Source organism: Sus scrofa, chromosome 8 (assembly GCF_054392235.1).
Source record: "Sus scrofa isolate SSC_HxYL_T2T_F1_AM1 chromosome 8, Sscrofa_HxYL_maternal_Yorkshire_Landrace_v2.0, whole genome shotgun sequence".
Classification (NCBI taxonomy): Eukaryota; Metazoa; Chordata; class Mammalia; order Artiodactyla; family Suidae; genus Sus; species Sus scrofa.
The window spans coordinates 69,654,325-69,678,763 of NC_139390.1; the positions used below are offsets into that span (position 1 = coordinate 69,654,325).

Consider the following 24,439-nt stretch of genomic DNA (forward strand, 5'->3'; position numbering starts at 1 on the left):
CAGCTAAAAAAAAATAGAATATTCTAAACACACCTCTGATAGTAACATTTGTTTTAATGAAATTATAATATTATTTAAAATATGAATGGGTCAAAAAAGGGAAGAGAGATTAGCTCGCTGTATCATGGCTGTTAAATATTTTTCCAAAGTTGAATCATATTTATCAGCATTAAACTTGTAAGATAGAGAAACCAGGACTAATGTTTCAATTTATTTACTTCACTCGCAAATAATTAACTGGGGAAGTACACTAAAATTATCAAAACACAAGGAAAGTGTCCATTCTGCGATAAATTATGAGAACTGAATTATGAGAATGATTTAAAAGACACTAAAGGTTCATTTTCATATCAAACTATTCAAATCCATGTAAATACTTTTTTTCTATTAGTATTGGTCAGTAGTATCAAAATCATATATTATGGTAGTTTTGTTTAAAATCAAATATAATGGTGATAACTTTTAATACATTATACACATATATAATTGGTTAATTATGATTACAACTGCTTTTTATATGTATGCAATGGTTTATAAGTGTATAAAAACATGTCTTTTTTTTTTTTCTACCTTTTTAGGGCCTTACCTGCAGCATATGGAAATTCCTAGTCTAGGGGTCGAATCGAAGCTGCAGCTGCTGGCATACACTACAGCCATAGTAAAGCGGGATCTGGGATCTGAGCTGCATCTGTGATCTACACCGCATATCTGCAATGTCAGATCCTTAACCCACTCGGATCCTTAACCCACTGAGGAAGGCCAGGGATCAAACCCCCATCTTCATGGATACTATTTGGGTACGTAACCCACTGAGTCACAACGGGAAGTCCCCACTTATGTCAAATATTTGTAATTGTGACTATATGTCATTCCCCAACAGCAATTTACCTGAACATTGAAAAATATTTTTAAATTATAATACTTAGACTAATACAATCCTGGTATAAATTAGAATAGGTTTTATAGCCCAAAGGCAGTATAAATAAAAGAATATCTATATAGATACATATTTAGTATGTACTGCATGTAGAGACTTATAACAGTATCAAGAGAAGGTGATAAGCAGTGCTGGTACCTAAAATAAATCTAAAGAAAAATACCAGTTTAGATTCCTTGACCACATAACATTAATAGTTTTGCAAACATTCCATGCAAAATACATATTATTAAAATGCAAACAAAGCTCACCACTTCTAATGATACATTTTCACAATATGAAAAGCTAATATCCCACTAGCCTAAGTGGATAAAGAGTATGGACATATAATTTACAAAATGGGTAATAAAATAGCTAATGACTATACTTGTTGCATGTACAATAATGTACCTATTACATCTCAAAAATAAAAAGGAATGAAATTAAAAACACAGAATGTTTTTTTCCTAGTAAATTAGCAGAGACTGACTAGTTTGTGAACCACCAGGCAATTTCATGCACTGCTGGGGGGAATGATAACTGGTACAATGATTTAGGGGGGCCATTTGTCAATATGTATCAATGATCTTTAAAATATTCCTATTCATTGACCCTTACTTTGAATTTTACAAATGTGTTCTAAGAAAATTAGAGATAAAAATAGCTGCCCTCCCCCCTAAACCGGTACAACAAAAGAAAGTAAACAAAAGGAAAAGCATAGGGGCAAAGATAGACATTAGAGTACCAAAGAGGTAATGCATTTTTGTCTTTAAAACATATTTAATTATACAGGAGATTTTTTTTTATATTATAACATTAGAGAAAAACAGGAATATACATTTTGAACCCAAATATGTATATGAAATATCTTAAATATACATGGCAAAATATTAATATTTATTGCCTCTAGTGGATATATATATTGATTTTCTTTCTATATTTTGTCTTGAATGTTCTATGTAATTTTAATCAGAAAACTTAAATATGCATACATAAATGAAATAGCAGCTAGTAAGAAATTAGGACAATTATTTTACCCAGGCCAACTTTGTAATATGCAATGTAAAAAAATTTGATTGAAATGTATAGGAAAGGCAGACAGCAAGAGGTTTTGGCAAAGTCAAAAAATCAGGATGTTCATCTAAGGAAATGGCCATTGGTCTAACCACCAATGATGTTTTAGGAGACAGCTGAAAGAGTTCATCAAGTTGCATATTTGCAGTTTAAGGAGGCAAAATGCACTGAGTGGGGAGATGGAAGCACGACTGATAGTGAATTTTACTTCAGGGCATGTGTACTGAAATGACCACCAGCAGACTTCCAAGCTGGGTTATCTGAGTCCTCTTAGGGTGAGAGGGGTTTCAAAGAGTTGCAGACCCCAGAGCAGACCCAGTCACCCTAGTTTGCAGGAACTGATGGGAACCAATGGGCCAGACCTCACAGGCTCCAAGCAGATAGTTGAAATGTACAGAAGGACTTCCAATTCAATTTGTAGGATGATGATTTAGAAATGTCAGGGCTTGTGTAGAAAGATACTGGGTGGTGAAATAGACATATACCTGGAATTTAAATACCTATTTCCCTACTGGAGCTGGTGCGTGACAGTACACATTGGCCCAGGTTTGGGATGATTAATTACAAATCTTTCAGACTCCAGTAAAGGTCCAGCTTGTCCTGGTCCTTTACTTTCCAAATGACCAGAAAAGGAGTGACTCTAGCAGACCACCATGTGTACATCTGAAACAGCTAGAAAAGAATGAATTCAGAAAATGTCAGATATCAACACTGAAATACATCAAGAGGTCCTTACTATTGGAAAACAAAGTCATGCAAATGTAGAATTCCGTTTTATCCTATAGCTGTCTCATCAAACTGTTCTTTAAACAAATGCTCAATGTCACTTATGCAAATATTGAATTCATGCTGATTTTATAATAATTTAGATTTTACATCATCTTTGGCATGGAGAGATAGAAGTTAGTGATTTGCATAGCTAAATTTCATCTCAAAGTTTTTGGAGGAAGCCTGGACCTACAGATTGGCATTTTCCTGGTAATTTTACTTTAAGCAAATTAAGAAAATCAGAATAATTCTACAAATTTAATATCTAGTGGTTAAATACTTATGCTGAGGTTGGTATCCTTGAAAACGTAGCATTGTGTTGCTGGCACATATGAAAATATCATGAACAATTTTAGCAGTGAGGTAAATTCCAGTATATCTAGGAAAAATTAATATTCACATAGAAAACATTCCACTTAATCTTATATTCTTCCATATTGTACAGATGTTTGTTCAACTCTGTTCCATGATTGCAAGTTATGATTACCTTCTACATTCTTATGTGTACGATATCCTCATATTTGAAAAAGATATATCTCTTCTTATTCAACAGGGAAAGCATTAAACAATCAAAGTTGTATGACCTCCACTGAACTCCACATGGATAATTTTTTATTTAATGTTGTCAACGTGTGTATCATCAACGAATAGAATCTGTTCAAACCAACGTCTATTAAATTTGCTTCACAAAATCAAAGGAAATAGGCATAAAAGTAGGAAAACTAGGATTCCCCACTGTCAGAAGCACAGGGACCTCTTGGAGGTGGAGAAAAGGTGTCTGTGAGATACGTGGGAATATTTGAATCTCATGGAATAGTCAGTCTGGAGGGACACTGAAGAGGAATTACATAGTTGATCTAAAAGCAGTCTAAGAAAATCTAGGAAACAGAAAAACTTTCTTCCACTAATCACCACAAGAAAGTTCCAACTTGCCAACTTGGTGATAATTTGCTATTTGGGATGAAAGTGATGGTGTGGAGAGGAAAGAAAAAGAAAAAACCCACAATAAGCCCCCAATCATCGTCTGACTCAAGAGAACTCCTGACCATCAGGGAGATGTACAACCCAGGGCCAGACAGTGAGAAAAGGAAGAAAAGAGAAGTCTTTACAAATAATAATTAAAACATGTAATTAAAATTAAACATTAACAGTTACCAACATTGTTATCTGCAATGCCGATGGGTCCAAGAGAGAAGACAATACCTGTAGACACGTGACAGCAAATGTGTGCCAAAGATCGGATATGGAAAAGTATGTCATTTTCTACGAGATTAGAAAGTCAGGAGAGTACAAAATGCAAGGAGAGAGAGAGAGAGAAAGAATTAGAAAAGCGAGATAACTGCGATCTAGTAGGCTTTGCAGCACTGTAACTATCATGGCTATCACACAGACCTGAAGTCAATCCTTCCACCTGGCTTAATAAAAAATTCAGCTGTTTGAGACTGGGTTGCTAATCCATTAGAAACATTTATTTCTTGCCTGGTTCATGTAAGTTTTAAAAAAATAGCACAGGTCTTGAACAAATGTGGTTTTTACCTGGTGTTTAAAAATCATTTGGAACATTTTCATGTTCATTTGCTTCATTTCTCAGCAATAAGTATATTCAGGAAATGAACTGAGTTTTCTGTTGAATAGAGGATATCCCCTTTGGCATAGAGCGATGCTATTGATTTTCTCTCTAGAGCTGGCTATCAGGTTCCTATGAAAGCAAGTGCTCTTGGGGGCTCTGGGAGACATGGGAAGATTCCCAGAAACCTAGCAGAGGTTTCCACCAAAGCCCAGCATCTTGTGGCATGCAGCGTGCTCTTTCAGATGGTGATCACATTCTTATAGAAGCAGAGGTTTAGGCAATTGGAACTTCAGGAAAAAAAAATGTATTTTGCTCTTCTGGTTAGGCTTTTGACTTGTTCTGTGTTTCACAGACTTGAAATCTGAAAGTCTCTAGATTCTTTGCTAAAATAATTTTCATCTTTGCAAGTCAATGACATTAACTTACTTCTAGTACCATAAATAGTTTTTCCTTCCAAATGTTTGCCTTAGTATAACTTCCCGAGAGTTGTAGTGATATTTACATATTTGATCTACATGTTGAAGTTGCAGGTGGGATATTCAGCAATGTTGAGCAATTGAGCCAGTAACCTTTTGGGTTCAAGTTTCTTAGGATGATTTGCTTTTCACAGTGGGCAATCAGTTGTTGCTATGCTCCTAGTCTTGCTAGCACTACTCTGCCCTGATACCCATTTGTCAGTTATTAATAAATTATGATCTGCTCTCTAATTATCTTTGATTCAGAGTCTTTGAAGAAAAAAGCATGCAATCATGAGAAAATAGAAGGGATAACAACTCTCAGATATTAAATCAATACACATGCCTGGATTTATTACAGTTGTATAAAGTCCCATCTATTGCTAATTCATAAACCACTGAGATTTGCTTTTAATGAGCTCTTTTCTCAAATCAGTGATTGCATACACGATTACAAATATTTTTCTATGATTATTTTAAAATATAAGAGCATTTGATTAAAATATTTTCTATAATAACTTATTCTTATGAAAGCCTATCAAGTTCTGAAACTTCATAATCCTAGCTGTTAAAGGTGCCAAATATATCAACATATCCACGAGGCTCAAAACTTAAAGAGAATTGAGAGAGAAATACCGTTATGTTGACATACGTTATCATTTATAAAAGCTAATAGTGCTCGATATCACCAGGTGAATCACCACGAATCTATTAGCATATGCAGAGGTCAAACAAATAATATAAGCTGGTGAAGATTTCTCAGCTCCTATATAATACTTCTTTGATATCATTGCATTTATTTTGTTGATGGCGCCAAAAGTTTCATTACTCAAGAAGAAAGCACATTTAGGGGTTAGGTATTTTTATTGTGCTTGTGTCAAAGTTACTAACGTTGTTCACCTTCCAAACCATCAACATTAATGGGGAAAAGTGAGACAAAGCACTTCAAATAGAGATTGATGCCCTGTTTATCTTTAATTCAATAATTTATGAGGTATTCATTTAATGAAGTTATGTGGGAGAGCCACAGAAGTCTTTATCCTCTAAATACTTACTGGCGGGCAGAAGAGAGAACATATTCTCCCAGCATACTATAATTTGTGGTTGAAAGTGTTAAATTGCATAAGAAACACTGGTACATTGTTCTGAGACTTTGAGTGTGAGGAGAGAATGCTTTGGCTAAAGGAAATGAGGGAGGTTTCCTAACAGAAAGAATGGCTGTTGTGAGTCTTGACATGTGGGTGATAGATATTTAAATATTGAGAGATGAAATGCAGGTTATGAAAAAAGGCACAGAGAGAGCTCTGCTTTCCTCATTCTCAGTTCATAGGCTTTGTCTGAGGCTGACCCTACTTCAGGTTCAGGCATGAGCCATGCAGTTTACCCTCCCCACACTCAGTTAGGTCCCAGTGCTACTGATGGGTTTACTCTGTGTGACTGTGAATCAGGCTCCAGTCTGAGCCTGGGCCAGGTGACCTCTGAGAGTGGAGGCCAAGAGCAGCAGCTGGATTCATGAAGCGACCATTCCTGCCTCAGTGATCCAACGACTGCCTGGTGTCCTGCTCCCTCATGCACCACAGCTTCACAGTCTTCTTTACCTGGATCTCCTACACTCAACCTCTTGATAACGTCCAGTGATCCCCAGGCTCTCCTCAAAGAACCTCAATTTTTTTTGGTCTTTTTAGGGCCGCACCTGCGTTATATGGAGGTTCTCAGTCTAGTGGTGGAATTGGAGCTGCAGCAGCCAGCCTACACCACAGCTCACAGAAACGCCACATCCTTAACCCACTGAGTGAGGCCAGGGACCAAACCTGCATCTTCATGGATACTAGTTGGATTCATTTCCTCTGTACCACAATGGAAACTCCAAAGAACCTCAGTTTGATCAGTGGCTTTTAACACCATGTTTGTGCCAGAGCATTCTTGAATCATGTGTCTCCAATGGCATAGCCAACAATATTTTAGCATTTGGATCTCTAAGTGCCTATACTTTATTTTTTTAACTTTTTATGACAGTCGATTTACAATGTTCTGTCAATTTCTGCTGTGCAGCAAAATGACTCAGTTATATATATATATATATATATATATATACATTCTTTTTCTCACATTATCCTCCATCATGTTCCACAAATGCCTTTATTTTTTATTTATTTACTTGTCTATTTATTTCTTTATTTTGCTTTTTAGGGCCACACTTGCTGCATATGGAAGCTCCCAGGCTAGCAGTCGAATCAGAGCTACAGCTGCCAGCCTATACCACAGCCATAGCAACAAGGGATCAGAGCCGCATCTGCTACCTACACTGTAGCTCACAGCAAGGCCAGATCCCCAACACATTGAGCAACGCCAGGGATCAAACCCGAATCCCTCATGGATACTAGTTGGGTTTGTTACGGCTGAGCCATGACGGGAACTCCCCACAAGTGCCTATCCTTTAGGTTAAACAAAAATCTCTGGAACTTTTCATCTACATGGTCTTATTATTGTTATTATTTTTTGGCTATGCCCATGACATGCAGAAATTCCCAGGCCAGGGATCAAACCCACGGCACTGCACTGACCTGAGCCACAGCAGTGACAAGGTCAGATCCTTAACCTACTGAGCCATCAGGGGATCTCTACAATTATCTTGTGGATAAAGCCACTTTGAAATTGGCTTCTGTCATATGCAAACAAAGGAACCCAGGTCAAAAACATACAGTGATAATCCTGGAGGGCTAGTTTGAAGCATGTTTTCTAGAGTCTTGAACTCCAGCTTTACCCCTCCAGTCACATGGTTCTTGGACATTTACTGAGAACCTACATTAGAATCAGTGTCCAAAATGAATATATATCCATCAGGGGAAACATACATGCAATGATGAAATAAAACTTCTTTAGCAGTTTTGAGGGAAAACAAAAGTAAAGTTAACCAGCTTTCACGAAATCAATAATGGCCATGAGGTTGGTGACATTTGAGATGTGTGATACTAGAATAGATACAGTTTACAAGATATTATTTTCAAGTGCAGAACGGAGAGAAAATATAACCCCATGCACTTTTTAATTTAGTGTCAAGATATCACAGACATTTACTCTTAGGTTATTTTTTTCTATATTACTGATCAGTTTGGAAAGTTTTAAAATGTTAATACCAGAGTTACTGTCCGGGCACAGTGGAAACAAATTCAACTAGGAACCATGAGGTTGAGGGTTCAATCTCTGGCCTCGCTCAGTGGGTTAAGGATCCAGCGTTGCCATAAGCTGTGGTGTAGGTCGCAGAGGCGGCTCAGATCTGGCATTGCTGTGGCTCTGGCGTAGGCCAGTGGCTACAGCTCCAATTAGACCCCTAGCCTAGGAACCTCCATATGCCCTGGGTGTCTAAAAAGATAAAAAATAAATAAATAAATAAAATGTTAATACCATATTTATAGCAGTTAGGAATTCAGTGACTTTATACATAAGAGTTCAGAACTTCACCAAAATCATATGGTTGAATGATTATAAGTCATGAAGAAGTTATATCATGAAGAAAAAAGGCTTAAAGTTACTGCTGTGTTCACGAATTTATAATTTATGTTCTATATACTGTCCTAAGGGGAGCGAACCCACAGATAAAAATCCTTGTCATTTTGGATCTTATATTCTAGTATGAAAAACAGACAAAAAAATCAACAAAAGTTATATGTATATAATATTCAATGAGTGTTATGAAGAGATAAATCAGGACCACAGTAAGGGAGCTCGAATGTGCAGAGGAAGGAATCATCTGAGTAAGCTCAGTTGAGAGAATGAGACTGAGCAAAGAAGGGAGGAAGAAGCCAGGTTGTTCTCTGGGGTAAGAGAGTTTAAGCAAGAAGAGCTGGTGCAAAAGCCTTCAGGCTAGATAATCTTTATAATATTCAAGAAACATCAAGAAGATAACTTTCATGAAGTGTAAGTTGGTGATAGAGCTAGTACTGAGGCACAGTGTTGTGAAACTTTTGGAGCAGTGCCTAGCAGTAGGTAGCATGTAATTCAAGTTAGACAATATTAAAAACTTAATAATATCGATATTACTATTGTGTTACTTCCATTAGGCAAAGAGGCGTCTCTGAAGGCTTTAGACTACTCCATAGCCTTTAAAAATCATTCACTTCAGAAGCTATTATGCTTTGCCAGCAAATGTGGGCAGAGCACTGGCACACATCTGAATTAAATAACTGCATTCAAAATGCCTGCACAATTATTTCATTTGGCTCCAATAAGTTTAAAGAAAAGTTTCTAGGTCTAGGAGATTTTATCATCAAATCTTTGTTTTTCGTAACACAAGAACTGTGGTAGGCATTTAATAAGTCAACTGTTCCTTGAATTAATAAATCGGACCATCATTTTGGTCCAAAGTAAAAAAAAAAGTTAACATGAAGGAAATGATTTCAATTTAAACTTATATCTAACCTTAGTTGTTGTAATTCTGTTTATGAAAATCTGCCATTTATCAGACTACTACTTTAAATTGGAAATATTTTGAAAAAAGGACATTGCCTTTTAGTTTCACATGCCTGGGACTTTTCTTGGTATTTGATGTGTGATAGATGCTCAATATATATTTGCAATGGATGTTTGGGAAGAATGTGTCATTTACAATCTGGTAGTCTCTAAGAGATTTTTTTTTTTAATTACAAAAGGCTAAATGTTAATATTATTTTTAAGTAACAAAATAACCTAGAGCAGTGTTTTCGTAAATCTCCTTTTTTCTCTAAATTTCTGACGTGGTCTGAGTAACTTAAATTTATACCTAGCTTCCAAGTATAGTCTCCACTGACTTCTGAAGGCTTTTTGCCTCAGGACATGAGGAGACATTTCAAAAGGACTGAGTTTCAATAGTTTAATGAAAGACCATGGGAAATAGGATTGAGCATGTCCAGCCACACGATCTGAACATGACCAGGACAGACAAGGGAAGATATTTTTTTACCTGGAAAATAGGCAGACATTAAGCCATTCCTTAGACTAAATTTATCATATCAGGAAAATCAGGGAATTAATGTCACATATGAATAGTCTTTGAAGCACTTTCAAAGCTAAGCAGCTTGAAGGATTCCTTCTACCTCTTCAAGAGCTATAAGTTTTTGGCTTTGTTTCCCAATTATAAAACTTGCAAACAGCTTTACTTTTTTGGGTGTATATGTCAGAACATGTGCACTTAATCGTGGGCATGCCTGTGTGTAACATGTTTGCCTTGAACTTTTGAGTGTATGTGTGGAATTGATTACAATAAAATAGCAAGGCTCTGTAATTTTCTTAAGATTTAGTTAAATTCGTAAACTAGTTATAAGAGAAACAAAGTATTAAAATATACTGTTTAATTCAAAGGTGTCTAATATGGAGCAAGGTTCAAAGAAGAAATAGTTTCCGTATACTGAAACATGTTTTGCTTTGTATGTCCTATATCACTAAATACTGTTAATTTAAGCTTAATTTAAGCTTTATATCAGACTAAGAAGTGTCCTGCATCAACTCACAGACTTAGGCCCAGAGTCTGAATAGGGACATAGAGGAAAAAAAAGCCCATTTAATAATTTCAATGTTCGGTCTTCAAAGGAAAGGAGAAGAGGGGAAGGTCAGAGTAGAAGACTTTCTCAAACATGTAACTGCAAGAGTGCTGAGATGACCATCACTGGTTGAAAGACTGGTCCATTAAATAATTTGTATCTGTAAAATTGCATATATAATAGAAAACCTTACAAAATTAGAATATAATAAGAAAGTTATCAATGTGCAATGTCACTACTGATAAAAGAGAAAGATTAAAAAACAATTACAACATGCTGTGCCTATCAGGAGGTTTCATTTATATTCAGCCCAGGGTAATTAGCACATAGTTTGAGTCCACTGTTTTGCAGTTTCAGGAAAAAACTATTTAAAAGTAATAGGAGAGAAAAAGTCAAAAGGAGTGTCTGAACCTGGCAGAAAATGCTCTGTGGAATATTTAGCACCTTTAAACAAGATGATCACACGAATTCTAAAACTGATAGAGTCCTAAGAGGTTATAATTCTTTGCCATTTTTTAACTAGAAATTTCCTCCTTCAGGATGGATACTAGTCCATATTATTTTAACTGTATCTAGGTAAGAAGACTCCAAGAGGTTTCTGCCAATCAATTTTAGCCTCAAAAGATAGAAAATCACTCTATTTTTTCATTTTCACTGTATTTTAAAATAAAAAAGCTTTATTTTTTTCTGTAGAATAGATTATTCTCATAGTATTCAGGGTGTTGCAGTCCTGGTTTTTTTTTTCCTTTGGTTCAAAGAAAAACTCAAATTGTCAGTGAATATGTACCTTCTAGACATATCTTGTCCTGACCCCAAATGATGAGATAAATTGTTAATGAATATTACATATGGGTGATATTAACAGTTTTGCAATCAAAATTATTTATCCATATTTCCATTGAGGAGTTAAATTATTTTTAATTAAAAGATATTTTATGTAGGAGCTAATATCTGATTTATAATATATTCAAGAGGTTAAAAGGTGATAAAAGAGAGTAAGTTCAAAGTGATAGTGAAGTCTAAATGCCACCATATTTTTGCATGTCTATCAATCATATTTTAGCACAAGGAAGGAGAAATATATATAAATAAAATTCAGTGTTTTTAGATCATTCTTAGAACAAGCTTTTTTCAATAATTTGCTAGTGCTTAAAGATAATTCCCCAAATTTGTGTTAGGTTTTGTCCACATCTCTTCACTTAGTTCTTCTTTTATTTGACAAAACTTTACTGATAATTCAGTATGTTCTCGGTACTATGAGGTAGGTAAGATTTTCGTAGTCCCAATAAAATTGTGAAGTTCATTGCCTTGAATGAGAAAAATCCTTCAAGAATCATATCAATTAGCTTTTGAACAAATATTTATATAATAAGAACATTAAATAACCTCTCCATGAAAAGTAAAATAAAATGGCCAAAGATATTTGTATCATAAGACAAATGTCTGCTGAAATTTAAGAATGTGCATTCAACAAAAATAAAGTAATAAATGCTCCATGCAAAAAATCTGCTGGTAAAAAAAAAAATCTCAGATTGATTTTTAGTAAAGTGTGTTTTTCTTTAAGCTACAAATTCCTAGTCTCAGCGTCATAGTCTGTGTGTTACAAAATTAAATTAAGAAAAAATTTAACATGAATGAACAATGTACAAATTTGTAAGGTATTGCTGTTTTTAAAAAGTAATATACTTCTGTAAGACAGTACATCCAAAATTTATCTTCCCAAACCATGGGTTGATTTAGGCTTAACATTAAGTTTTTATCTTTGGTGTAGATGTCATTTTAATATAACAGAGATAAACTAAATATTTCTAGTTCCTGAAAACTAATATACAAAAATCTAGTTATTCTTGTATGGCAGTTTAAGTTACATGCGGTATTCATGTATGTGTGTGTGTGTGTGTGTGTGCACATGCGCATGTGTGCGCTATAGCTATACTATCCTTCAGTTAGTTACCAGATAGTAGATAGACTGAACCTTCTCTCCAACGCTTTGTCTAATGCTGCATAAGTAACGAAGGGAATTGCTTTTATGTCAATTTTGTACATAGATTAGGAAAAAAACCTTGAGGAAGAGGGGCTGATTCACACAAACACGATAAAGAAGCCCTGGCTGAATGTCCTCAATAAATTCACATTCAGGATACTTAGGTTAATGTCTATGTCTATGATGTCTACGTCTATAGAGTTTACAATAAAACATCCTGTATTTTATTTGTCCTTTAATAAAATTAAACCCTTTAACACACAAACTTATAGAACTTTAGACCTTGGCTCTTTCCTCTACTTTTATTCAGTGCTTGACAAAATATCTTCTTAGGAGCCGACATCCCTAAAGGCAACTAATGCCTTTGGATTCATCAGAAAGGAAGAAGCCAACTGCTATCTCAGCCAGAAGCAAATAAATGACATTCCAAACCAGCTCTGCAAATGTATCAACCTTTTGGGGATGGAAAAGACACATCATCTCATGGCAGTTTTTTTCATAGTTATGATTCACTTAATTCAGTTACCTTACTTGATCAAAATTTAAGCCAAGTTTTGGTGACAAGACTGCTGGAATTAGCTTATCTTCCGGAAAACAGAGACAAAGGGAGAGCATTCTGCCCAGGTGACTTCAGAAAGATGAGGTCAATGGAGCACTAGAGAGCCAGGGAAGAGCCAGCTGTTCTCAACAGAACACAAACTGCTTCCCAACTAGAAATTCTAAAACCTATCACTGGTATTCTAACATTAAAATTAAACAATTGGTTTCTCCATATACTCTTTAAAAAACTTTGAACACTCTTGTTCAATGAAAAAGAACTAGAGGAAAGGGATTTTTCAGAAAAGAGAAAGGATGTTCAAAGGAAGTAACTGTTTTATGAAAATGTCGCTACTGTAATTTAAGGATGTAGCCAAAAATCTTTTCAGGATACAATATGTAGTAAACTGAAAATGCCTAACTGTAGATTTATTAGTGGAATAGGTGCTGAAGAGTCAAAAAAAATGAGTAAAACAGTAACAAATCAATAGGAATATTGATATCCTGACTTTCTTTTTGGATCTTATAATATATTTTCACATAATTGTGCAGGTTTAAGTATTTCCATGGAAGATTTTTATCAGGCTTCCTATAACAGTCTAACACCAACTCATTTTCAAATGGACAGCTCTCATTACTGAATATCCCTTCCACCAATGGCCTGGATAAAAAATGAAAATATGTTTGTTGCAGGAGGAGAGCACACTCATGCTTTTATTTGCTTATTTATTTTTTTAGGAAGGTTGATTATGTTCAGCTCAATGTCAGGAAGTACTTCTACATAAAATCTTTTTGGGGCTCTACTTCTTTTAATTTTGTACAAAATGAAAAATGGAGATATGTGATACACATATTAAAGTATCTATTGATATAACATTCAATAAAATTCACTTTAAATCAATATACACTATGATTGAGGTACTGAGGCTGGATTCATTCAAAAGCTGAAAATAAATGCAGTCATAAAAAAAGAGGTAGTTATTTCTCAAAACGCTCATTTACCAGAGAGTTTGCTTTGTATTCATTACCCTGTTAGGATAGAGGGTAACTAGAATTATTAGTTCTAGTTCTCTAAGTTTGCATGTGGCAAAGACACGGCCTTCCCAAACACTAAATCTGAAGCTTTTGAGGAGATACTTCCATAAACACTTCTGAGAGGAAAATAAAATTCAGGTTAAATTAAAAAAAAATTATCAGAAAAAGGATACGGTTATATTAACAATATAATATACAATAACAGGTTATAATACTGTTCTTGTGGAGAGAGTATACCTGGAAAAGAGAAATTGTGTGCTTAAAAGTTAGCACTGATGTGGACAAGGTAAGGCTTAAATACATCATACACTGAGATTATCTACTGTGGCCTGATTTGTTTTGGGATGTGCTTCTCAGCCAAATGGTCAGATCAAGGTAAGGAAGAGATCAGCTGCAAAAGTTCAGAATCACAGCTTCCTGTCTTACCTTCCACTGAGGAGGAAGCCGATAACCACTGCCAACAAAATGACTCCCACTGTCACAGACACAGCAATTATAGGAATCTGGCTTTGATCGCTGGAGGCTGCAACTGCTGATAGGAGACAGAGAAAATGGAGCTTGTGGTTAAAGCGATCATATGCATTCAAATAAGAGCTGCTTAATCGTCGGTAATCAATGCACGATTAAAGCAATTCACCCACACTTGGCTGAGATTTCCCCTTAATATCTCTTCTCAATGGTGTGTAATTGAAAAGACATCTTTAGGAGAAAATATTTATTCTCCAAATGGAAATTTGGAAGAACCACTAAGTCACTGATTATTTCCTTGTCATCATAAAAAATGAATGTAATTGTTTGCATAGCATTCATTTAGGGATTTTAGGTTTGCAAGTAAAATCGGACTTAATCCCTGATTTCAAACACCTCCTATATAGGAAACACTAGGTTTATGAAATTTGACATTTTTAGAGTTTGCATGTGGCAATTCTCTAGGGAAAAAAAAAAAAACAAACCTCACTATTTTAGAGGGATCTTTTTCTTATAGACATAGGTTAAGATATCCAAAATGTCCACACTGATGTGGCTATGATCTCAGTGAAGTTAAATATGATATCACTATTTCAAATAGAATTTTAAAATCCATTTCAAGCAGAATATAATCACTAAATATGCTTTATTAATAGGAGTACTTTTTCAAAAATACCAAGGCATACATTTAGAACTTTAAGTCTTCAGTAAGATTAGATTTGTTTACATGATCTTTTTTTAATACACGGATTTAGATAAAATATTTTATATTTAACAATACAATTACCATAATAAGAATATAAACATACTGAGATAGTTGTACCTAAAAAAGCCAGGGAATTTTTCTTTTGTGATGACTATACTTGATTAAAATAACAACTCTATAGAGCAAAATAAATTTTACTAAAGATCTTAAGAAACCCTATACAGGATACCCATAGCATGCTTATTGTTTAATGACATTATCATTTAATAAATTCAGAGTGGCATTAATTCACTAGCATGAGAAAAAATTTGAAGTCAACAAAACTAATAATAACCATACTTGCCATATTTTGTTTTTTCACAATCATGTAACTGATAAAACCAGGGCAATTTCAGACTAACTAAAGTATTAAATTTTGATTTAATTACTTGTGGGATAAGATCTTGCATAAAAACAGTTGTTAATGGCATGCCATGTTTTTTCAAAACTGTTTAAATTACTACATTTTATGAAATTATTTTATTAAGTAATATCAAATCCCAAATGTTCATATTTACATGTTTTTATCTGCTGCCCACTGTAATTAGATCTTTTTGTATAATAGGCAATTAAATCAAGGGGCTAGGAGGAAGAATTTTAAAAATACCTTTTTTTGGGAGTTCCCATTGTTGCTCAGCTGGTTACTAACCCAAATAGTATCCACAGGGATGCCAACTGGATCCCTGGCCTTGCACAGTGGGTTAAGGATCCAGCGTTGCCACAAGCTGGGGTGTAGATTATAAATGTGGCTTGGATCTGGCGTTGCTGTGGCTGTGGTGTAGTCAAGAAGCTGCAGCTCCAATTTGACCTCTAGCCTGGGTACTTCCATAAGCTGCAAGTATGGCCCTAAAAAGCAAATATATATATATATATATATATATATATATATATATATATATATATTTTTTTTTTTTTTAATTTGCATCATTTCCTAAGTTCCTTGATGGCTTTTAGTTATTGACAATTTCATTTGCACCTATTAATTTCTGAGCTATTTCCAAAAAGAAATAATTCATCAAGATTTTTTACTATTTATTCCTCTGTTTGCCCTGATAGCATCAATAATATCCCCAACTATATCAACTAAATCAAAAACATATAGGATACTGTCAATGATTATATATTTGTTCATTCTTTAGTGGTGGAAAAGTGTAAGTCCAATATGATTCATGATTATCCTTTTATATATTGTTAAATTGTTTAATATTTAAGCTTCTAGTCACCCATATTTCCTATTTTCTTATATGCTTATTAACAGTTAGTTGATTTAGGGAGTTCTCTTCCTGGCTCAGTGGTTAATGAACCCAACTAGTATCCATAAGGACACGAGTTCAATCCTTGGCCTTGTTCAGTGGGTTAAGGATCTGGTGTTGCCGTGAGCTATGGTGTAGCTCATAGATGCGGCTTAGATCTGGTATTGCTGTGGCTGTGGCATAGGCCTGCAGCTACTGCTTTAATTCCATCCCTAGCCTGGGAACCTCCATATGCCTCGGGTGTGGCCCTAAATAGACAAAAGACAAAAAAAAAATTAGTTGATTTATAATGTAGCTTTGGAAGCGTAGCTGGGGAATGTTTTGGAAATGCTTAAAAGCAAAATTTGGAACAACGAAACCTACTACTATTAAAAGGATATTAGATATGAAAATTAATATTCTATAGCAAAAAATATTCAATCACTATATATTTAAATCATCCCCGGAAACTTTAAGATGGTGTCTGCTGAAAAATCATATTGTTTTCTCTCTCTCTGCTCTTGACACTTCTGGTTGCCAACCCTTATTATATGGATATTCTTGAAATATTTACTAAATATTTGAACCACTGAGTTAATCATTGAGATTAAAGAGATTTGTAGGAGACAGATTATATGGGTTTTCTACAGTTAGGCTGAGTATTTGGGATCTTTCTACCACAGCAATAAGTATCTATTAATAAAGCAGATCAGGATAACCCTATCAAAGTTAGAATTTTTGATATGTAATATGAGCACACAGGAGTTAGTAGGGAAACCTCAGGCAGCATAGCAGGCAAATAAGCACATGAAAAGAGGTTGAACATCCTCAGCTCTTATTGATTTAAATGAAAACCACGGAGTTCCCGTCGTGGCGCAGTGGTTAACGAATCCGACTAAGAACCATGAGGTTGCGGGTTCGGTCCCTGCCCTTGCTCAGTGGGTTAACGATCCGGCGTTGCCGTGAGCTGTGGTGTAGGTTGCAGACGCGGCTGGGATCCCGCGTTGCTGTGGCTCTGGTGTAGGCCGGTGGCTACAGCTCCGATTGGACCCCTAGCCTGGGAACCTCCATATGCCGCGGGAGCGGCCCAAGAAATAGCAACAACAACAACAACAACAAAAAGACAAAAGACAATAAATAAATAAATAAATAAATAAATAAATGAAAACCACGATGAGATAGCACTACCCACCTGTCCAAAATAACAAAATAAAATAGTGGCAACATCAAATGCTGATGAGGATATGGTGAAACTGATCACTCATACATTGCTGGTAGAAATGTAACATAGTACAGCCACTCTGGAAAACAATTTGGGAATTTCTTACAAAATGAAATATGCAATTACCATAAGATGCCAGCCATTGTACTCTGGGATATTTATCCCAGGGTAATAAACACAAAAACATATACATAAATGTTCATAGCATTTTTATTGGTAATAGCAAAAGCTGGTATCAGCTCAGGTATCTGCCAACAGGTGAATGAATGGATAAACAACTGTGGTACTTACACACCACAGAACACTACTTGACAATGAAAAAAAAAAACCAGACTGGATGTGCACAACTTGTTATGCTGAGTGAAAAAAAAAAAAAAACCTAAAGGTCACATATTGTATGATTCCATTTATAAAATATTTTTGAAATGTCACAATTTTAGAAATGGATAATTTAGAAATTAGTGGTTGCCGGTGGTTGGTTATGGGAAAGGAGTTGTTGCTGAAGGCAGTGGGTGTGGTTATAAAAGAGCAACAAGAGGGACCTTTATGAGGGTGGCACCGTTCTGTATGTTGACTGTGATGATAGATACAGGAACCTTCACCAGTGACCAGACCGTAAAGGATTTAATACACACATATCCGCAAACACACACACAAAGAAGTACAAGGAAATGTAGGCATGGTTGGCTGCATCAAGGTCACTATCCTGGCTGTGATATTATACCACAGCTTTGTCCAATGTCCCCACCGAGGGAAACTGAACAAAGTGTAGAAGAATTCTCTCTGGATTGTTGTTTTCACTCACATGTGAATCTGCAATGATCTCTATAAAAATTCCACTTAAAAAAACAATAGCATTAATCCAGCAGTTGGGTTATACACATTTTTGAAACAAAGAGGTAGTAAGAATTGGGTGAAAGAAAGCGACATATTAGGGGAAAAAATCATAAAAGAAACACAAATGTGTTTGGTAAATCTTGGACAAGTAGAGGTTAAGAAAGATTTGGCCTGATGGTCTCAAAGTTTTAAGATTAGGTTGGCAGGTTGGTTTCGCTCATGCTAGGTTTAATTGTTGTGGTTCTTTTGTTTGTTTGTTCGTCTTTTTGGGGCTACACCTGCGGCATATGGAGGTTCCCAGGCTAGGGGTCTAATTGGAGCTACAACTGCCAGCCTACACCACAGCCACAACAACACCAGATAAGAGCCCCATCTGCGACCTCCACCATAGCTCACAGCAACGCCAGATTCTTAACCCACTGAGCAAGGCCAGGGATGGAACCCCAAACTTCATGGTTCCTAGTCAGATTCGTTTCCCCTGTGCCATGACAGGAACTCCTATTTGTTGTGTTTTTATCATTACTGTTGGGAATAGGGATAATAAAAGGGGTCAATTTTAAACATGTTATTTGTATGCACAGCAAAATTGAAAGAATGTTTCGTTAAAGTGAGTTATAAAATATAAACAAAAACTTGACAAAGAGTTGGGAAAATCATCCAAATCCTATGATAAATAGCTTTCCTAAAACAAGTATTTTGCATTCTTGTTTTTATCATTTGCATTTGGTTTCAGGGATACATAAAATTTATTTTTTGGCTGCACCTATGATATACAGAATTTCATTTCCCAGGCCAGGGACTGAACCCATGCCACTGCAGTGACCTAAGCCACAGCAATGAAATGTTGGATCCTTAACCCACTGAGCCACCACAGAACACCAGGGCTATATATTTTTTTAACATAGAAGTTAACGTGATGAAAAAGGAAAGCTCTTCATAACAATTTTGTGACTGTTGTATAAGATAAATCAGTAATTAACAAGTTTTAAAAAGCAAATCAATAACATTATGTCGATGTATTATATATATCATGTGATTATGAATTGAGTAACCAACTAGAAAATTATTTGTAAAGTTTATGTTCAAAGCAATCATTTTTCAGATAATTTTCTGTTGTAATATACCTGAATGTAAGATAGACTTTCCTTAGCAATGGTGATTTTTATTAAAGCCAGGATTTTTAACTGAAATCCACCAAATGAAAATTGCTGATAACTTTAATAGAAAAAAATACAAATATATTTAGGATACCATAATTCCTGCAATCCAGTATCTGCAAACTGTGTTTTGTAAATAATACACATATGTGAAGAATTGTTTTAATATACATAATTGCACAGTAAAATAATTGAAGTGATTTCAAAAAATCCTACACAAATCATTATCAAATGAATGAATATGACACAAATGGTACAGAAGTCGAAAAGGAAGTGTTATTTTAATTATCAATGTCTATCTTCTTTAACTCCCTCTTAGATCTAGAATCCTCAGAAGGGAGGGACTGTTCCTCAAAGTTATGTGAGTCACAGATAGTACCTAGAGTGAAATGTCTTTTAATGTGTAGGGAGTTGATAACGAATTTAAAAATAATGAACAAAATTATTACCCTAAAATGAGTCTTGACACAAATATTCCAATCTTTAGAATTACATAGATGGCATTCTTATTTCCTGGAGAAAAGTTTCCATGTGTTACTCCTGTTGATTTCTCCAGAGTCCAGCAAGACCAAGCACATAATAGGTGTTCAATACAATCTTGCTGAACTGTATCCAGAAATCTTTTACATGAAGGACAAAGGGGTTGGTATATTTAACAGATATTTGTACAAAGGAAAATTCATTCTGAAAATGCTTGCAAATACATGTACACATAACTCAAATAAAAATAAAATCCCACACTAAAGTTAGGAGGCAGTGCATCCTTGAAATATTTTCATTATCTATTAACAATGCTAAAATCCAATTTTGTAATAAAAATGTTTGTGTCATATTTCTTTCCTTCTATAAATTATGGAAAAATTTTAAAAGAGGACAGTTTCAAGGGAGACTTTATAAAAGTATATGAAAAACAGCCTCCGTTCTCTTAATGGTCAGATTGATGATATGGGCATACTTGGAAACTATTATTTAATTTAAAAGAGGAAGGGGAAGAATATAAAATAGTCTGAAGAGAACCTAGTTGCTGAACATGCCAACATTCGAAAACTAAGTAGAATTTTGTAATCTTCAAAAGGGAGATTTTTTTTAATTTTATTTTTTCTAATATAGTTTATAGTGTTCTATTTTCTTTTTTTTTAATCTTCACACATTATCATGTTCCATCATTGGTGATTAGACATACCAAGCACTCAAGCATATTGGGAGGTATTACTTGCTCTCTAACTTTGTTCCCAGAGTTGATAAAACATGTAAGTTTTATTAATTACTAATGGCACATAAATAGAAATAAGGCCTGTTAGGGTGGCCAGCTTATATAACACATATTTTGTCAAAATATGAGAGTAGATAATTAATCCACTGCCCATTTCATGGAAATTTTCTGACTCTATCTAATCAGATCAATTATATTAAGAAATTTCTTGAAATAGCATTAAATGTTTAAATTTCAGTAGTGTTGATTAAACTTCAGATATGGGACTTTCCTTACATGGAAAAAAAAATTCATTATTTTTCACAATGGCACCCTAAGCTATATAAAGTCAAGTAAAGCAGAAAGATATTTTTAAAGTAATAACAATTATTTTTTAGGTAATTCAGTTAAACACACTTTAAATAGACGTATATCTTCATTTTCTGCAGAGTTATATTATACAAGTATATGGAAATTTAATTTAGTAATTCTAATTATTACAAAATAAATCTGATAACTAAGCTCTCATTTTGTTGACTTTCAAAGAGAAGTAATATATTTTATTTTCTTCATTTTATTTTATTTTATTTTATTTTATTTCAGGGGTCTAATCAGAGCTGTTGTTGCTACCCTATGCCAGAGTCACAGCAACACCAGATCCGAGCCACCTCTGCAACCTCCACCACAGCTCACTGTAACGCCAGATCCTTAACCCACTATTTGAGGCCAGGGATCAAACGCGAAACCTCACGGCTCCTAGTCGGATTCTTTTCTGCTGCGTTACGATGGGAACTCCTATTTTCTTCATTTTAAAATCACTAACTCTTACTTAACTTGACTTTAAAAAGTACATATATGTACTGTATAGGTACAATCATATAAATTTCCACATATTTGACATTTCACACTACCTCTCTGTGTTATTTTTTCAGAACAATACTTAATTGTGTCAGGTCTTTCATCTATTCATAAGGTAAGTTTCTGCCTTCTTATCTTGCTTTCAGTGTATGCTTTAGGACAGTATGTAATGTAAATATTTTCTTTGACATTAAGGAAAAAGTTTTATGCTATCTTTACTATTTTATGAAAAAGAAAGTATAAGAAGCATTTTCCAGAAATATTTCCAGACCCTCTACTCAGAGATGCTGCCAGAGATCTCATTTTTTTTTCTTTTCTTTCTTTTTCTATCTTTATTTTTTTTTTTTTTTTTTTTGTCTTTCTAGGGCCACACCTGTGGCATATGGAGGTTCCTAGGCTAGGGGTCTAATTGGAGATGTAACCACCAGCCTACACCACAGCCACAGCAACGCAGGATCTGAGCCGCATCTGCGACCCACACCACAGCTCACAGCAATGCTGGATCCTTAACCCACTGAGCAAGGCCAGGGATTGAACCCGTGTCCTCATGTATGCTAGTCAGTTCGTCAACTGCTGAGCCACGCTGGGAACTCTGAGATTTCATTTTTTAAAAACAACTATATTGGTTCCTCGGAGCACTATTTTCTTGCCAAACTCAATACTAATAAAATAGTCCCTGTGGAATTTTCATAGAAAGACTAAGCGTAGTAGCATAGTTCAATAAAACAAGTAAAAAGTAAATGGCAATAATTCAATAAACTATGGCAGCAGTGGAAAGTCCTTAAAAGGAAGGTTTAAAGGTTTAAACAGTTCTTAAGGATCTCCTGATGCTTCATCTCCCCATAGACTAAATGTGATGAGGAGCTGGGACCGATGTGTTAACCTGCTAACCCACCATAATGGCATGACAGATGCTTCCTACCTGAAGGGGTCATGCCTGGGAGAGAGAGAAGAAGCGGGAGATGGACAGAATACCCAGGGAGAGTATTGATCCACTGACTCTTTTATGGTAACCATTACAGAGACATGCATTGACAGTAATTAAAAAGACTTACACACTGGGATGGTTTCAAACTCAAATCTTCGACTGAAGACACCATAGCCTGCAGCTGTACGTGCACGAATTTGGAAGACATACACTGAAGCTGGTTTCAAGCCCTCTGCAGTTATAGTTGTCTCTTTAGATTTGATAATTGTATAGCTGGTCTCTTGGTCCTTGGATTACACATGTACATGCAATAAAAAGAAGTCAACATATGAATAACTAAGGACAGCAAAACTTAGAATTAAAGATCAGAAAAAGAACCGGAAACGAATAGACTTGCTATTAATATAAAAATGGTATTTTAGAAACTAAACCCCTACAGATCCTAGATGTGCTATTTATTAAAGAATCCTAAAGTGTTTTCTGGAACTCAGAGATGGTATGTATGTTCTCACCCATCCAACATGCTTGCCTTGGGCAGAAATAGATACATAAACTTAAAAAGTACAATTTGTAGGAGACAAATTATTTTACAGACTCTATTTTAGTATGCAGGTGCTTGTTTTTCTCATAAATGTTTTATTGGAGCGCAGTGAACATGCAGTTTATTCATAGAGAAAGGTGACAATGTCTCACATACTGCCGGGTAAGACTTAACGCTTTTTATCTTCAGGGAATTTGATTTCTAATCATATTTAGGGGCTTGGGAGAAGGAATGAGTACTTCATTGCAGAACCTAACTTTCTGTGCACTAAGTCTAATAAGTAAGGTGAAGTGAAGAAAAAAATACAAATAAGCAAAACTATTTTTTCCTCCTCTTTAAAAACTTTCTATTTTCTTCACTTTTATGTGTTGGGGCTGGGTTAGTTGTGAATGGAGATGGAAAGGGAAAAGAATCACTGGAAAGATAGGTTTGAGAAGTGAAACAAAGAGGAACTGTTCTGACTTTGACTGCTAACAAAAGTCTAGACAAACTATCTACAACTCATTATCTCTGAAGCTATCATGCTGCACATGAAATCTTAAATTTATAAAAATTTTAAACACACAAAGTCCCCATTCTGACATTTCTCTTCCCTTATATTTTTTTCTGTGAATTCTTGGCTAACCTTGTTTTTCCCCTAAGGTCTTTCCGCATTTATTACATTTCTGGTAGATCCCATAGGATGAATTAAAAACAGGTTATAGTTATAGATCCCCCTGCCTTTTTAAGAATTTCTCTTTATTTACAATAACTTGATTGATGACTGTCAACCATTGTTTTCTACTCATTTCAGGGCATTTTGTCTTTACAAGCAGAAAAATGTATTGATTTTTAAAAAAATATCTAAGGGTAATAACATGTAAACAATTTATTTTTCCTAAGTGAGAAAAAATTGAAAACAAGAATGTAGCATTTACTTCTCAAGCACCCTAAAAGGGAGTAAGGTTATTATTTAATATTCATAATGCTATAAAAATTAAAACAAACACAAACCACACTCCTTGTATCTTGAAGTTTACAGCAGCTGCCATGTTGTGCCTTTATTGCGGACACTGAAATTATGTGCTGAGATACAGCAAACCCATTTTTACTTTTATCCTCAGTTTCCTCATCTGTAAAACTGGGATATAAATTGGAGCCTGGATATCCTCACAGAGATGTTGTAAGGATGAAACAGGTAATTTACATAATTATTGTTTTAATTTTTTTTTTCTAACTTGACACATCAAAGTCAACTTCTAACCATGGTCTATGCTGTCACCAATAAATTCTAAACTATGCAATGTGCAAACATGCATCTCTTAAAGCAATTTTACCATTCCTTATTTAAGATACTCAAACATGTAAACTTTTCTTAGGGTTTTATAGCCAAAGTTCTTTCTAGCTAAGTATGGTTTAAATTCT

General features: G+C 34.9%; 1 protein-coding gene across 16 annotated transcripts in view; it reads right to left on the reverse strand.

The window, feature by feature from the left end:
* The window catches only part of EPHA5 (EPH receptor A5), a 319,713-nt gene that overhangs the window by 69,841 nt on the left and 225,433 nt on the right, over window positions 1–24,439 (reverse strand). For 10 of the 16 annotated variants that reach the window (XM_021101384.2, XM_084973910.1, XM_021101383.2 and 7 more), the window contains 2 exons: window positions 22,622–22,781; window positions 14,282–14,387 (listed from right to left, as the gene is read on the reverse strand). In XM_021101384.2, coding sequence (XP_020957043.1) covers window positions 14,282–14,387; window positions 22,622–22,781 — 266 coding nt within the window. The remainder of the gene's footprint in view (window positions 1–14,281; window positions 14,388–22,621; window positions 22,782–24,439) is intronic. The other 6 variants (XM_084973907.1, XM_084973902.1, XM_013978748.3 and 3 more) reach the window with 1 other exon arrangement.